Here is a 14670-nt window from a genome sequence, read left to right as displayed (position 1 = left end):
TAGGCCCGTGCTCATCCACACTCACAATCACATGATCCCAAGGTGTGGGTGAGGAGTGGATATCCTGGGGCCAAGGGTCACTTACTCCTAGACATACCCCCTGCCCCATTCACACACACAGTTACACTGGCACACGTGGGGCTTCTGGAGCCCACTTAGGGGATGAAAGCTTGATGAGGGTAAGGAATTTTGTCTCTTTTGTTCACTGCAGTGTCCCAGGGCCTAGAATAGGGTTGGCACATAGTAGGTGTTCAACAAATCTCTGTTGAATGAATGAATGGTCTCAGGGCTCCAGGAATGAGTCAAATTCTGGGTATATGGTTGAGATGGATGCCAGACAGACTGAAAGGACTCAGAATCCCGAAGTTCAGAGGGAGAGGAGGTCTTATCCATATCGCTGAGCAAGAGTGTGTAGGAGGTCCGGGAGAGGAAGTGAAGTGAGAGCTGACCTTGTCCTTCCCGCAGGCAGCCGAGCTCGGGCCCTGGCCCAAGGGGATCCTTTCCAGGTGTCCAGAGCTCGGGACTTGCAGGTACCGTTCTCCCTCTGGGCCCGAACCCTTGGGGAATACCACCCACTCTCCACACACTTGGGTTTCCCCCCTACTTTGGCAGGGATGGCTTCCTTTTCTCTTGCTCCTGCCCCCTTCAGGTGGGGGTCACAGTGCTCGAGGCCCAGAAGCTGGTAGGAGTCAACATTAACCCCTATGTGGCAGTGCGTGTTGGGGAGCAGCGCCGAGTGACCGCCACGCAGTGCGGGACTAACTGCCCCTTCTACAACGAGGTGCGTGCGACTAAGGAAGAGTGGGGCCTGAGAGAACCGGTGGGACCCAGGATTTACCCTGTCTGCGGAGGGGGCGTGGCCTAGGTGGAACTGAGCAAGTGCCTGAGGTTAAGAGGGGCTCCGTGAGGGAAAGGGTGCCAAGGGGCGCCGGGACGGGGAGGGGGGCGTTCTCTTTGCAAGAGGCAGGGGCCAGCTGGCGTAAACCCTTCACATATACCTTCTCTCACCTCTCTTGTTACCCCACTTCAACCTAGTACTTCTTGTTCGAATTTCATGAGACCCGGCTTCACCTCCAAGACTTGCTGCTGGAGATCACGGTGAGGCGGGTAGGAATAAGAGGTATCCGCCAGAGAAAGGGGGATGCCGAAGTTCCAGAACTAACCCCACCTTCCCCCAGGCTTTCCATTCGCAGACCATCCCCTTCATGGCCTCCCAGATAGGCACCTTCAGGATGGACTTGGGCATTATCTTCGACCAGCCAGGTACCGAACCCTCCCCTCCTTTAGACTCATCTGCACCGACAGGGGAAATTGACCCTCTGGGCCCTGATCCCTAGATACTAACTTCGGAGACAGAAGCCTCTTCCTAAGGCTGACCTCCAGGCACTCCCGCTCCTCCCTACCGAGTCGGACATGAACCCGGGTCAGCGCAGCCCCACGACTGCCCCGTGCAGCCCGCGGGTCTCCCCTGACCCGTGGCTCGCCCCTCCGCCCCCAGATGACCACTTCTACCAGAAATGGGCTCCGCTGCACGATCCCCGGGACACCCGTGCCGGGACCAAAGGCTTCGTCAAGGTCACTTTGTCCGTGCGGGCGCGCGGGGACCTGCCCACTCCGCTGCCAGCCCCGGGCCCCGGGCACAGTTCGGACATCGAGAAGTGAGCTGGGGTGAGGGCGGGTGGGGAGGGGGAGGGGGGAAAGGAGGACCGGGCGTGGCCTCCGGGAGGCAGAGAGGGGGAGGGGCCGAGACGGCGGCACCGCCCGGCCTCAGCGTCCGGCTCCCCTAGAACCTGCTCCTGCCGCGCCGGGTGCCGGCCCAGAGGCCGTGGGCGCGGCTGCGCGTGCGCGTGGAGCGCGCAGAGGGGCTGCGGGCGCTGCGCCCGGGGCTGCTGCGGAGTCCGGCCCGCGCCCTGCAGGACCAGCGCGTCCTCATGGACCCCTACGTGCGCGTGTCTTTCGTGGGGCAGCAGGTAAGTCCCTCCCGTCGGGCCCTGGTCCCGCGCTGACCCCTCTCCGCCGGCCTTCGCCGCGGCCCTCAGGGCGAGACGTCCGTGCGCGGCGAGGCGGCGGCGCCCGAGTGGAACGAGCAGCTGAGTTTCGTGGAGCTCTTCCCGCCGCCGACGCGCGGACTCCGTCTGCAGCTGAGGGACGACGCGCCCCTGGTCGATGCGGCCGTCGCCACGCGCGTGCTGGACCTGAGGCAGATCTCACACCCGGGCCGCGCGGGTGAGCGCATTTAGCCAGCGCCTGCTGCCTCCGCCTGGCCCGGCCTGCCCTGGGTCCCGCGCCCGACGGCAAACGCCACCCCGGAGACCCCGCTCCGCTTAGAGTTCGGGCCACGCCCGGTAACCTGTGCTCCAAGCCGGCCCCTCCCTTCGGAGCCTCACCTGTTGCCCCCAGACTACAAACCCCGCCCTCGGGTTGCCTCTGGTGACAAAAGCCTTAGGAAAGCTGCCTCTCCAGTCACCACGCCAGCTGTGCTCTCCCTACAGAAGTACACGTACAGGAGCAATCCCAGTCACATACATCATCGGTTTACCCAGACCCTCAAGGGATCACCCGCGGCTCCGGCCCAATCGTGACTCCACCCCCACGGCGCTGGCTCCGGCCCCAGAGCCACAGCTCCTTTGTCCCTAGTGCCTTTGGGAGCTGGACTGGTTTAGAAGTGGCTCTCGGGTCTTGGTCCGAGCTGTCGGTCCGCAGCTGTTCGCAAACTTCCCTCTGGGAGCCGCCAAGGCCCAATGCGACTCCCCGCCCCCTTGGATTTGCAGGAGATAAGGGTGTGCTGCATAGACTGACCTGGTACCCGTCTGCCCCATGCTCCCCTCCAAAACGCTGTTCTTGTCCCCCACAGCGGGGTTTAACCCCACCTTCGGCCCAGCATGGGTGCCTCTCTGTGGATCTCCCCCCAGCGGGGGGCTCCGGGATGGTCTTCAAAGTCTCAATGAAGGCCTTGGCCAAGGCATTTGGTTCCGTGGCCGCCTGCTGGTGGCCGTGTCCATGGAAGTGTCCGAAGGGAGAGCTGAACCTGAGCCTCCCCAGGCCCCACAGGGACCCAGATTGTCCCGGCTCATGAAAAAGAAGAAGAAAGCCATGTGGGGGCCAGACCCCAGCGGGGATCCCACAGCACCTGGATGCCAGCTCCAGTGGAGATGGTCCTGAGATTCCTAGTGCCATGGAGGTGGAGGTGGAGGAGTTGCTGCCTCTGCCAGAGGTGGGGGCTGGGCTTTAGCAAAGCCACAGGGTCACTCTCAGCTCTGGGGTGTGTAACTGGCCCCCAGGCATTTAATGCAGGAAGTGGAGTCTGAATTTTGGGGTCTGGATAAAGTGTGTGTATACATGTGCTCTTGTGAATATACATATGTGGGGAGGGGGCTGACCAGTCAGCGGATACTTGTAGTGACCTATCTAGGCCTTGGTTGCCATATCTTTCGGTGGGCATTGTGGCCAAGCAAAGTCCAGGGCGCAACCTGGGTAGGTGGGGACTGATTGCAGACTGACCCTCCTTCCTCAGAATGCCCTGGCGCCCTTGCAAGATTTCCTGCTCTTCGGTGTGCTTTTCGAGGCCACCATGATTGACCTTGCCTTGGCTTCCCAGCCCATCAGCTTCGAGATCTCCATTGGCGTGTGCCCTAGCTGGACCCCTGAGGGTCACGGGTTTGAGGATGGTGACTCTTGTTCCGGACTTAGGCCCCTGGAAGGGACAGTTGGCCCTCAGTAAGGGGTGGGTTCTGAATTTTTTTGAGGCAGAGGAGGTGTGAAGGAGGGGTCAGCCCCTCAGCCTGGTGCCCTCTGACCCTTGCTGCTCTGGCAGGCCCCGCAGGCCGCTGGGAGGAGCAACTGGGCCGAGGGTCCAGGGCCGGGGAGGGAGCGGAGGGCGTGGAAGCACAGCCTCTGCTGGAGACAGACGTGGGAGTCGGGCCAGTGGAGGAGGAGGAGCTAGGGACCCCTGCCCAGCGGCCTGAGCCCATGGACGGCAACGGGTGAGTGTTCCTGGTGGCTGGAAGGAGGGCGTTGGGAGGTCCCCAGCGGCCCACGACTGCCCCTCGCCCCCTCTGCTCTCCTCTGCCCCGCGCAGGCCCTACTTGTGCGTGCCCCTGCGTCACCGCAAGCCGTGCGTGCGCGTGTGGAGCCGCTGGGAGGATCACACGGGGCGCCCGCAGAGCACTAACTGCGTGCGGAAAGTGGCCGAGAGGCTGGTGAGGGCGAGGCGGGCGCCCACAGGGAGAGGCCAGCACGTAGGGGTGTCGGGAAGACGGCGGCCTTTGAAGGGAGCTCTGGGGCGAGGCTAATAGGTAGAGCACGGGGGAGCCAGCACCTCGCAGGTGCAAGGCTGGAGAGCCAAAGAGGACAGCTCTGGGCGAACTGAGAAGGCCACAAATTGTGGGAAGACAGGGCTTCAGGGCTGCTACACCCAGGAAGGGGCCGGGCGAAGGACGTGGGTAAAGCTACTGGGGGTCCAGCCCCCCAGACGTGGAGCCAGCAGAAGCTAGAAAAAAGGAACCACGAACAGGGTGAGGCTAAAGAAGCAAAGGGCCCAGAGGTGCGGCCGTGAGTGGGCCGGGCTCTGGGGGGGGTGGGGGGTGGGGGTGGGGGGGGTGTTCTAAAAGAGGTCGGACTCGTGACTCTGACCCTCGGCCCTGTTGCGCGCAGGACCAGGGGCTGCAGGAGGTTGAGATTCTGCAGCGCAGGCCGGGGCCTGGCGCCTACGCACGGCTGAAACAGGCGCTGGAAGAGCTGGTAGCGGGGAGCAGGTGAGCTGGGGGCCTCCGCCTCACTGCGGCGGGTCACCGCGCCAAATACCAGGGTCAGGGAGGCTCGCGGTGGCTGTTTGGAGCCAAGGGCGGCTGGAAGCTGCGTTTGCTCAGCACTTTTACAGAAGAATGAGAAGGAGATGATTATCTATATCAAGGGAACTTGATGGAAATTATTGGGGGTTAGGCCACTGCCCTCCAGTAGGCTCCCTTTCTCCCTCTCCTAGAGACCTAAGCTCCCTTACCCGCCCTCCCCTCAGAATCTCCCTTGCTTCTTTTCTCCACACTTGTTCCAGCTACTGACTTCCCCTCCTTCTTCATGGAGAAAATAGGAGCCTCGTCTTCCTCCATCCAGTCTACTGCCTTGCCAGCTCTGCATCCATCTGCTCACTCTCCCTCCTGCTACAGCAGAGGAAGGGTCCCTGCTCCCATAGCCATGGCTGTGATCTTGATTTCATCTCTCACCTACTGGAGGAATTAGCTCTGCAGTTGTCCACTTTCTCTCCTGCAGCATCAACTGGTCCCCAGTTACCAGGTCATTACTGTAACCACATGTACTTGTTCTAGTGACTTCCATCTTTGACCTTCACTGCCTTGAATTCTATAACCTGCTCCAGGTACTTGAGTGTTTTTCTGATCCTCTTCTCAAAAGATTTATTAATCCATTTATTCAATAAATATTTATGGCACTTACCATGCCAGACACTGTTTTAGGTACAGGAATAACAGTGAAAAAGCATTCTTGCCGACAAAAAATCCTGAAATTTATATTCTGGTGGGGGATAGGGTGGGAGTTGGATGCAAACAGATAAGAAACATGTAAACAGCAAGGAAGACATATAAGAATTATGATAAGGATAGTGTTAGGGAGAAAACAAAGCTAGGAAATATTAGAGAGAGGTGTTGCAATTTTAGAAAGGGTGGCGAGGAGAGGCCATTGTGAAGTTGACATGAAGAAACTGAAGGCGCAAGCTGTATCTGTAAGGGTGTTCCAGGCAGAAGGGACAGCATGAGCAAAGGCACTGTGGTGAAACATGCTGGGTGTGTTTGAGGAGAAGGAAGGGAACAGTGTGACTGCAGCAGAGTGAGCAGAGTAGATGAGGCTGCAGGGTGTGTGGGGGGGAAAGGAAGATGATGGTGGGGAGAGGCATGTGGAAGCCTCATTGGCCATTGTAATGACCTTGGCTTCTCTGAGTTAGATCAGGAGCCACTGACGGTTTTGAAAAGAGAAGGGATATGCTCTAACTTATCCTTAAAAAGCGTCGGTGGCAGAGGGATGATATAAGAGAGGAAGCAAAGAGATTACTAAAGAGGGCATTGTGATAATCCAGGTGACCAATAATGATGAATCTAGGGTGGTTGCAGTGGACATAAAGTGACATGAATGGATTCAAGAGCAATTTGAACTTTGGACACCTCAGGACTTGTGAATGGAAAGTATAGGGGATGAGGAAAATGTGCAGAGTCATGAATGACTCTCAAGATCTTGGCTTGCACAACTATATAGATGGTGCTATTTACTGAGTGATGGAAAACAAGAGGGAGAAAGTCTGATGGGAACAAAGGGAATATCAGAAGCTCATTTTGGGGTATGTTAACTTTGAGATGTCTATTAGGCTTAGAAGCAGACATGTCTGCTAGGCAGCGAGCTGTATGAGTTGAGTTCTGGGGAGACTTTCAACACATAGATGGAACTGGATAAGATTACCTAGGGAGCAGAGAAAAAAGAGATCTGAGGACCTGGAGAGCTCCAGCATGCAGAGGTAGGGTGAAAGGAGGACTCAGTCAAGGGCCTGGTTGTAGGTGGGTTGTAGGTGGACACTTTTCTGCTCAGTGTCAGTGGACGCAGTTGACCCCACCCTCCTCTTGAAAGACTCTGCTGTTGGCTTCCATGCCCCTGGTTTTCCTTCTGCTTCCCTTGCCATTCCTTCTCTTTTGCTGGCTCCCTCTCTCTTCTTGTACTGTACATATTGCAAATGTTTGTGTGATTATGTCCCAGGGCTTCACTGTATCTTTTCTCTGTCTACATTCTTTACATCTCCCAAAGAGTAACCACCCTTAATCCAGTTTAATTCCTTGCTTGATTTTCTATACAGTGCGATTACACTGTTTCTATTTTCACTTTACTAAAATTATTTTATTACTGAAATTATTCTTTGGCAAGGAAATTTCAATGAAAGATTTGTCCATATCATATTTCACTATTTATAGCTTTGGCCAGTGTGGTTTTCTTTTGTGGCTATTATTTCTATCAGATCCAATTTCCATGAATCCAATCTTACGGATCTAAATCTTATCAAGAAGATTTGACTCAGGGTGCCTGGGTGGCTCAGTTGGTTAAGCTACTGCCTTCGGCTCAGGTCTTGATCCTGGAGTCCCGGGATCGAGTCCCACATCGGGCTCCCTACTCAGCGGGGGTCAGCTTCTCCCTCTGACCCTCTTCCCTCTCGTGCTCTCTGTCTCTCATTCTCTCTCTCTCAAATAAATAAATAAAATCTTTAAAAAAAAAAGGTAAGATTTGACTCAAGGTTTATTTTGTTGATTATTTCTACCAATGGAAGTCTTGGGAGCAAAGAGCATTAGTAAGCTAAAAGTGTAAGCTCTGGGAGCAGTATTAGGTGAAAAATCCTTGGAGTTATTTATTTTATATATTTTTGAAAATTTCCATAATAAAAACTTAAGAAATCATCATGGGTCATAAAGGGCCCCAAATATTATGTCTCAAAAATCATTTGGGGTGCCTGGGTGGCTCAGTCCATTAAGTGTCTGCCTTTGACTCAGGTCATGATCCCGGGGTCCTGAGATCGAGCCCCATATCGGGTTCCCTGCTCCACAGGGAGTCAGTTTCTCCCTCTCCCTCTGCCCCTCCCCTCTACTTGTGCTCTCTCCCTCTCAAATAAATAAATAAAATCTTTAAAAAAATCATTTTACTGGCCAACAGACACATGAAAAAGTGTTCAATATCGCTCGGCATCAGGGAAATCCAAATCAAAACCTCAATGAGATACCACCTCACACCAGTCAGAATGGCTAAAATTAACAAGTCAGGAAATGACAGATGTTGGCGGGGATGCGGAGAAAGGGGAACCCTCCTACACTGTTGGTGGGAATGCAAGCTGGTGCAGCCACTCTGGAAAACAGTATGGAGGTTCCTCAAAAAGTTGAAAATAGAGCTACCATATGATCCAGCAATTGCACTACTGGGTATTTACCCCAAAGATACAAAAGTAGGGACCCGAAAGGCTACGTGCACCCCGATGTTTATAGCAGCAATGTCCACAATAGCCAAACTGTGGAAAGAGCCAAGATGTCCATCAACAGATGAATGGATAAAGAAGATGTGGTATATATATACAATGGAATATTATGCAGCCATCAAAAGGAATAAGATCTTACCATTTGCAACGACGTGGATGGAACTGGAGGGTATTATGCTGAGCGAAATAAGTCAAACAGAGAAAGACATGTATCATATGACCTCACTGATATGAGGAATTCTTAATCTCAGGAAACAAACTGAGGGTTGCTGGAGTGGGGGGTGGGGTGGGAGGGATGGGGTGACTGGGTGATGGACACTGGGGAGGGTATGTGTTCTGGTAAGCGCTGTGAATTGTGCAAGACTGTTGAATCTCAGATCTGTACCTCTGAAACAAATAATGCAATATATGTTAAGAAAGAAAAAAAGAAGAAGAAGAATGTAGCAGGAGGGGAAGAATGAAGGGGGGGAAATCGGAGGGGGAGAAGAACCATGAGAGACGATGGACTCTGAAAAACAAACTGAGGGTTCTAGAGGGGAGGGGGTTGGGAGGATGGGTTAGCCTGGTGATGGGTATTGAGGAGGGCACGTTCTGCATGGAGCACTGGGTGTTATGCACAAACAATGAATCATGGAACACTAAATCTAAAACTAATGATGTAATGTATGGGGATTAACATAACAATAAAAAAATTAAAAAAAATCATTTTACTTTACCCAGGAAATATTTTTTCAGCATCAATTAGGTGCCAGGGCCTGAGGGTCCAGTGGTAATCAGAATGAAGTCCCTGCCCTAGGGACTTTCTATTACCTTTTATTTGGAGAGACAAATAAAGCAGACTATGAGGATAGAGAAAGTGGCCGGGGCTGTTTATTTATTTATTTATTTTTAAAGATTTTATTTATTTATTTGAGAGAGAGAGAATGAGAGACAGAGAGCATGAGAGGGGTTAGGGTCAGAGGGAGAAGCAGACTCCCCGCCGAGCAGGGAGCCCGATGCGGGACTCGATCCAGGGACTCCAGGATCATGACCTGAGCCGAAGGCAGTCGCTTTACCAACTGAGCCACCCAGGCGCCCCGGCCGGGGCTGTTTAGATGGGATGATCAGGAACGGTCTAAGAGGAGGTAACATTTGAGGAGAGGCCTGAATGGAGACAGGAAGTGAGCCATGCAAAGATCCAGGGGCCAAACATTCTAGCAGAGGGAGCAGCTAATACAAAGGCCTGGAGGTGGTGATGGGCTGGGTGTATTCCTGGAGGAGCAGAACAGCCTGTGTGACGGTTGGGTTGTGTATGAGGGGAGAGTAGTATTTGATGAGGACAGGGAGGTCAAGGGAGCCTGATTATGTAGGGCCTTTTGAAGAATTCTGTTGTTTACTCTGAGATGAGAAACCTCTGCAGAGGAGTGAAATAGTCTGGAAAAGTGTTGACAAGATCACTCTGGATGCTGTATTGAGACTATTCGGGCGTGGGGGCGGGGGGAAGAGTGGCCAGCAGACATGGGAAGAACAGCTAGGAGGCTGTTGCAGTAGTCCTAGGTGGGAAATGATGGTGGCTTGGACTTGGGCGGTGCTAGGAAAGGAGAAAAGTGGTCAGATGCTGAACATATTTTGAAGGTAGAGCCTAAATAATATGCCAGTGGATTGATGTGGAATGTGAGTGAAAGAAAGCAGTGAAGGGTTTCTCTGAAGTTTTGAAGTAAAACAGGGTTTTTGGGGGGGGGTAATTGGAAATCGTGCACTTGGTTTGAGCTACCACTGGTCAATTTGGGGACTGTCAGGCACAGCCCATCTGAGCCTTTAGTGTGCGTTGGAATCCGCCAGGGAGTAAGCATGCAGGTTCTAGCAGCAGGTCTGGGTGGGGCTGGTGCTGTGTTTCTAACCAGGTGGTTGTAATGCTGTTGGTCCTGGGCCAGCCTTGAGTAGCCAGGCAGTAGATAGTTACCTACTAGTGCATTCTGGGGCTCCAAGGGGAGGCTGGCCTCTGAACTGGGGAGTGGTCCACATACAGAAGCCATGGTTGGCTTAGGAATGTGAGAGAGAGGGGCTGTGAGGAAGTCTGTGGGTGGGAGGCCTGCTCTGAGGGAGGTGGCCCCCAAGGGTCCGCGTTCCCTCCTTTGACTCCCACCTGCCATGCCTGCCCCTGCTCGCTGCAAACAGTTCTGCCACAGTGCTGAGCGCAGGACAATGACCTGGCCCAACGCCCTGGAGCGCTGCCGAGGGAAACTGCTGGTGCATAGCCTGGTATGGTCTGGGGAAGGGGGACCTGGGGCACCTAGCTGGGGCCCGCCACTCATGTTTTCTTCATGCCCTTCCAGAACCTGTTGGCAAAGCAAGGACTGAGGCTTCTACGGGGTCTGAGACAGGGCAATGTGTAAGAGAAGGTGGCACTGGCCAAGAAGCTCTTGGCAAAACTGTGCTTCCTGGGCCAGGAGGTAACACCGGGCCACCATTTCCCTACCCTGAATACCCTGGTGGTGATGGTTGCCCAACAGTGATTGATGCACAACAATTACTACTGAACTGTACACTTAAAAATGGTTCCAGTGGTAAATTTTATGCTACCCATATTTTATCACACACACACACACACACACACACAGACACACACACACACACACAAAGAAGTCAGGTTGGACTTTGAGGTTGCCTGTGGGGCATCCAGGGGAGAGATGTCTAGGAGGCAGATGGCCACATGGATCTGGGGTTTACGGGTCTGTGTCAGGGCTATGTTGGGTATTTTGTCCATCTGTCCAGTGGAAGCTATGGGAGCAGGTGGTCTCAGCTCTCTCCATGACCCCGTTCTCTGCCCGCAGCCCCAGCCACCTTTCCCAGATGTGCTGGTCTGGATGCTCAGTGGGCGGCGCCTCGTGGCCTGGGCCCGGATCCCTGCCCAGGATGTGCTGTTCTCTGTGGTTGAGGAGGAACGGGGCCGGGACTGTGGGAAGATCCAGAGTCTACTGCTCACAGTGAGGGGGTGTGGGTTGCTGGAGACTGGAGTGGGGTGAGGCTCTGAGGGTGGAAGTGAGGGGCACAGGGTAGAGGCCTGTGGTTCCCAACAAGGGGTCCCCAAAGTCTTTTTTTAGTGAAAAAACTTTATTTAAAATTTTTTTCAATTAAAAGAACTTTTTTAAAGTTAAAAAATGTTTTATTTTAATTTTTAAAAGTATACCTTTTCAGTTATCCCAAAAGCCAAAAGAGGTTGTGCCTTTACCTAGGTCCACTTTGATGTGAGATAAACACCAAGTTTTGAGAGCTCTGAGCCTACACTGGCCATTTGGCTGCCTGGGCTCCGACAGATGGGCAGGTAGTGAAGATGGGAGAGTGACTAGTCAGTTCCTTATAAGTACAGCTGGTTTGGGGCAAAATGTTTCTAATTGAGGTGTCCCTGGAATAGATGCCAACAGGGGTCCCTAGTGCTGAGGAGCTGTGACGACTGTTGGGGTAGGGGACAGGGAATCTAAATGTATTGGGACGGAGGGGACCGAGGAGGTAAGTGTGGGGTGTGGGAGTGCACAGTTTGGGGGTGTGGGGTTTGGTATAGGAAGTGACGGTGTTGGAGCAGGAAGACTAGGGAATGGGAGTGTTCAGGGTAATGGGGTACTGGATGGAGGGCAGGAAGTGGGATGAAAGAGTAGGGTACAGGGAGTACTCTTTGGATTTGGCATCGGGGAATGATCTATCGATACAGAGAGTATGGGCATGGCCTGGGGGAGCAGGGGCTGGTCTAGCTGGGGTAATAAGAGGCAGACGCTAACATGCCACCTCCCTACAGTAGGCACCTGGGGCAGCTCCTGGTGAGGTCTGTGCCAAGCTGGAGCTCCTTCTGTGGCTGGGGCTGGGTAAGCAAGCCAAGGCTGCACCTCAGAGCTCCCCCGGGGACCTGCTGCCCGAGCCCTCCGAGGGGCTGCCACACCACCTGTACCGGGATGGTGAGTACAGGGCCCAGCTCGATATTTGCCCGAGGTGTGAGGCTAGATGCCCAGCTGGGGGCAGTGGGGAGGGGTCTGGGGTCAGGGACTCCAGTGGTCCCCTGAGCAAACATCTTTGTCTTTTCCCCACCCGACTTCAGCTACTTCCAGCTCCGAGCTCACTTGTACCAGGCCCGAGGGGTGTTGGCAGCAGATGACAGTCGGCTTTCAGACCCCTTTGCTCGAGTCCTCATCTCTACCCAGTGCCAGACCACACGGGTGAGGGCTGAACTGGGATGTGGGTTGGGGGGGCTCCGGGAGACAATGTGGGGTAAAGGCTGAGCATTTCCTCAGGCCCTAAGTCTCTCTTCCTGCCCTGGATTTTCAGGACAGGATACTGGTTTGGACTGCCCTGATTTAGGGGGTCGTATAAAACTGGAGGGCCTTCAGGGTGAGGAATTGTTTTCTGGGGTTGACTGTAGAACTCGCCCCAAGGGCGGCAGATTACAGTTAGGGGGACCAGGCTGGGAGGGCAGGCTCTAACCCCAGTCTGAAGGGCACTCTCATCTTTATCACACTTTCCCTCCTTTTGTGATAAACAGCTGCTTAAAGTATTACTTCAGGGCAAGAATGCTCACCTGGGATGTATGTTGGGAGATTCTTTGGATGCCTGCCTTTGACTCACTCTCTGCATGGCCCCCAAGGTCCTGGAGCAGACGCTGAGCCCCCTGCGGGATGAGCTCTTGGTGTTTGATCAGTTGATCATAGATGGGAGGAGGGAGCATCTGCGGGAGGAGCCTCCGTTAGTGCTCGTCAATGTCTTTGACCACAATAAGTTTGTGAGTGTGGCCTGGGCCCCACCTGTGTTTCCACCCCTGAGTGCCCCCACTCCTCATCTTGATGCCCCCCTCCCCCGGCTCCTGAGTGTCTTCTACTTTTGTCTTCACTGTCCTGCTCTCCACAGGGCCCCCCCTGTGTTCCTGGGCAGGTCACTGGCTGCCCCAAGGGTAAAGCTGATGGAGGACCCTTACCAACGCCCTGAGCTGCAGTTCTTCCCCCTAAGGAAGGGGCCCAGGGCAGCCGGAGAGCTCATCGCCACCTTTGAACTCATTGAACTGGACTACAGCGGCCGGCTCGAGGTCAGAGTACCCTGCCTTAGCCGGCACAGGCTGTGGACTCCTCTTGTTATTCTTTCAGGTGGTCCAGCTCCAGAGACTATGGAACATATCCTGGGGTTACCCCTCCAAGTACTTTGCCCCTAGAGAATGCAGGCTGCAAATCTGTCCTGGGGTCACCTCACTGGACCTCCTGACTTCAGGGAACATTAGAAGCAGACACACTGTAGGTTCACCTTGCCAGGTTTCCAGCCCTAGAGACCCGAGACTGCAGGTGGATCCTTGTGCCTCAGATGCCCACCCTCCCTTCCTGTACCTGGCTGTTTCCTGGGATGCTCCCTTCCTGCCCATCCAGCCTTGCCCAGTTCCTCTGGATTGAGATTTCACTGGCAGCTCTCAATGTCCCCTCCCTGAGCCCAGATCTCCCTCCTTTGGCTGCTTCCTCCTTGATCTCTGATCTCTTGCCCCCTGCAGCCCTCAGTGCTAAGTGATGTAGACCTGACACCACTGGTTGAGCACCTGTCTGGACGCCTGTCCCTGCCACCTGATGTGCGTCCAGTGCTCAGGGAGTTCCGTGTTGAGGTATTGCTGGGCACACTCACTTTTCCCCCCCCACCCCCGCCACACGCACATCTGGGTGCCCTCTGTCAGATGCAGGCTGCTGAATTTCTCGCTTCCTGACCCCAGGTGCTGTTCTGGGGTCTGAGAGGCCTTGGCCGTGTGCATCTGTTTGAGGTGGAGCAGCCCCAGGTTGCGCCGGAGGTGGCTGGGTGACGTGTGGAGTCAGAGGTCCTGGCCAGTTACCACGAGAACCCCAATTTCACTGAACTCGTCAGGCATCTGACCGTGGTGAGGACGTGGGCTGGGAGCAGGAAATGCTGGACTAAGAAGTGAAAGGGCAGTGGGATGGTGAATTCCCAGCCAGTTATCTTAGATTAATCAAGGGATCAACAAACTTTCTATAAAAAGCCAGATAGTAAATATTTTAGGCCATACAGTCGCAGTTGCAATTACTCACCTCTGACTTAGTAGCATGAAAACAGACACAGACAGCAAGTAAATGAATAAGTATGACTGTGTTCCAATAAAACTTTATTTACAAAAACAGGCAGTGGGCCAGATTTGGCTTGCAGGCTATAGTTTGCTAATCTCTGGATTAATCCATGAACTGGTGGTGCTCTCTTGGCTCTGTTGAATGAGTGGGTTAGGTAAGTGTCATGAAGTATAAGTCAAAAGGAATCTATCTAGTCTCTGAGACACCAGGGGCTAAGAAGAAAAATTCATGCTTTGTGTATTTTGTAATTCTTATAGTGTGGACTTTGGACTCAAATTCTGACAATGCCATGTCGGAGCTTGTCAGATCACTTGTCTTAGTTGAGTTTTAGTGTTGTTTGTTTGTTTGTTTAAAGGAGTAACAGGTACAAAAGAAAGAAAGATTGAAGGTGATACACCAAATGCCTCCTTACAGGAGTGCTATGAGGAGCCAGTGAGGGAAAGGATCTCGGTGAAAGGGTTTGTACACTGAAGAATGCTGTGCCTGGGGGACAGGGACAAAGTGTTGTCCAGACTGCAATGGGGTAAAACCCCACAAGAACAAACAAACAAAGAACAAAAACAACAAAAACCTTAACAGTTT

General features: G+C 53.7%; 1 protein-coding gene and 1 long non-coding RNA gene across 2 annotated transcripts; both read left to right on the top strand.

Annotated features, from left to right (window-relative positions):
- The first annotated feature begins 1003 nt into the window (after positions 1 to 1003).
- On the top strand, positions 1004 to 1628 carry LOC144379164 (uncharacterized). The gene is made up of 3 exons (XR_013441524.1): positions 1004 to 1098; positions 1179 to 1263; positions 1499 to 1628. It is a non-coding gene; the product is annotated as an uncharacterized LOC144379164 (long non-coding RNA).
- Positions 1629 to 1706: 78 nt separating this feature from the next.
- LOC144379282 (fer-1-like protein 4) lies at positions 1707 to 13878 on the top strand. Its single transcript, XM_078057138.1, has 10 exons — positions 1707 to 1970; positions 4079 to 4199; positions 4654 to 4754; positions 10825 to 10977; positions 11784 to 11940; positions 12081 to 12198; positions 12624 to 12758; positions 12884 to 13058; positions 13509 to 13616; positions 13722 to 13878. The coding sequence occupies exons 7-10, from the start codon at positions 12736 to 12738 to the stop codon at positions 13806 to 13808; spliced, it is 393 nt and encodes a 130-aa protein (XP_077913264.1). The 5' UTR covers positions 1707 to 1970; positions 4079 to 4199; positions 4654 to 4754; positions 10825 to 10977; positions 11784 to 11940; positions 12081 to 12198; positions 12624 to 12735; the 3' UTR covers positions 13809 to 13878.
- The last annotated feature ends 792 nt before the right edge of the window (positions 13879 to 14670 follow it).

This window comes from Halichoerus grypus, chromosome 10 (genome assembly GCF_964656455.1).
Source record: "Halichoerus grypus chromosome 10, mHalGry1.hap1.1, whole genome shotgun sequence".
In the NCBI taxonomy this organism is placed as follows: domain Eukaryota; kingdom Metazoa; phylum Chordata; class Mammalia; order Carnivora; family Phocidae; genus Halichoerus; species Halichoerus grypus.
This window is presented reverse-complemented; position numbering and strand designations above follow the sequence as displayed.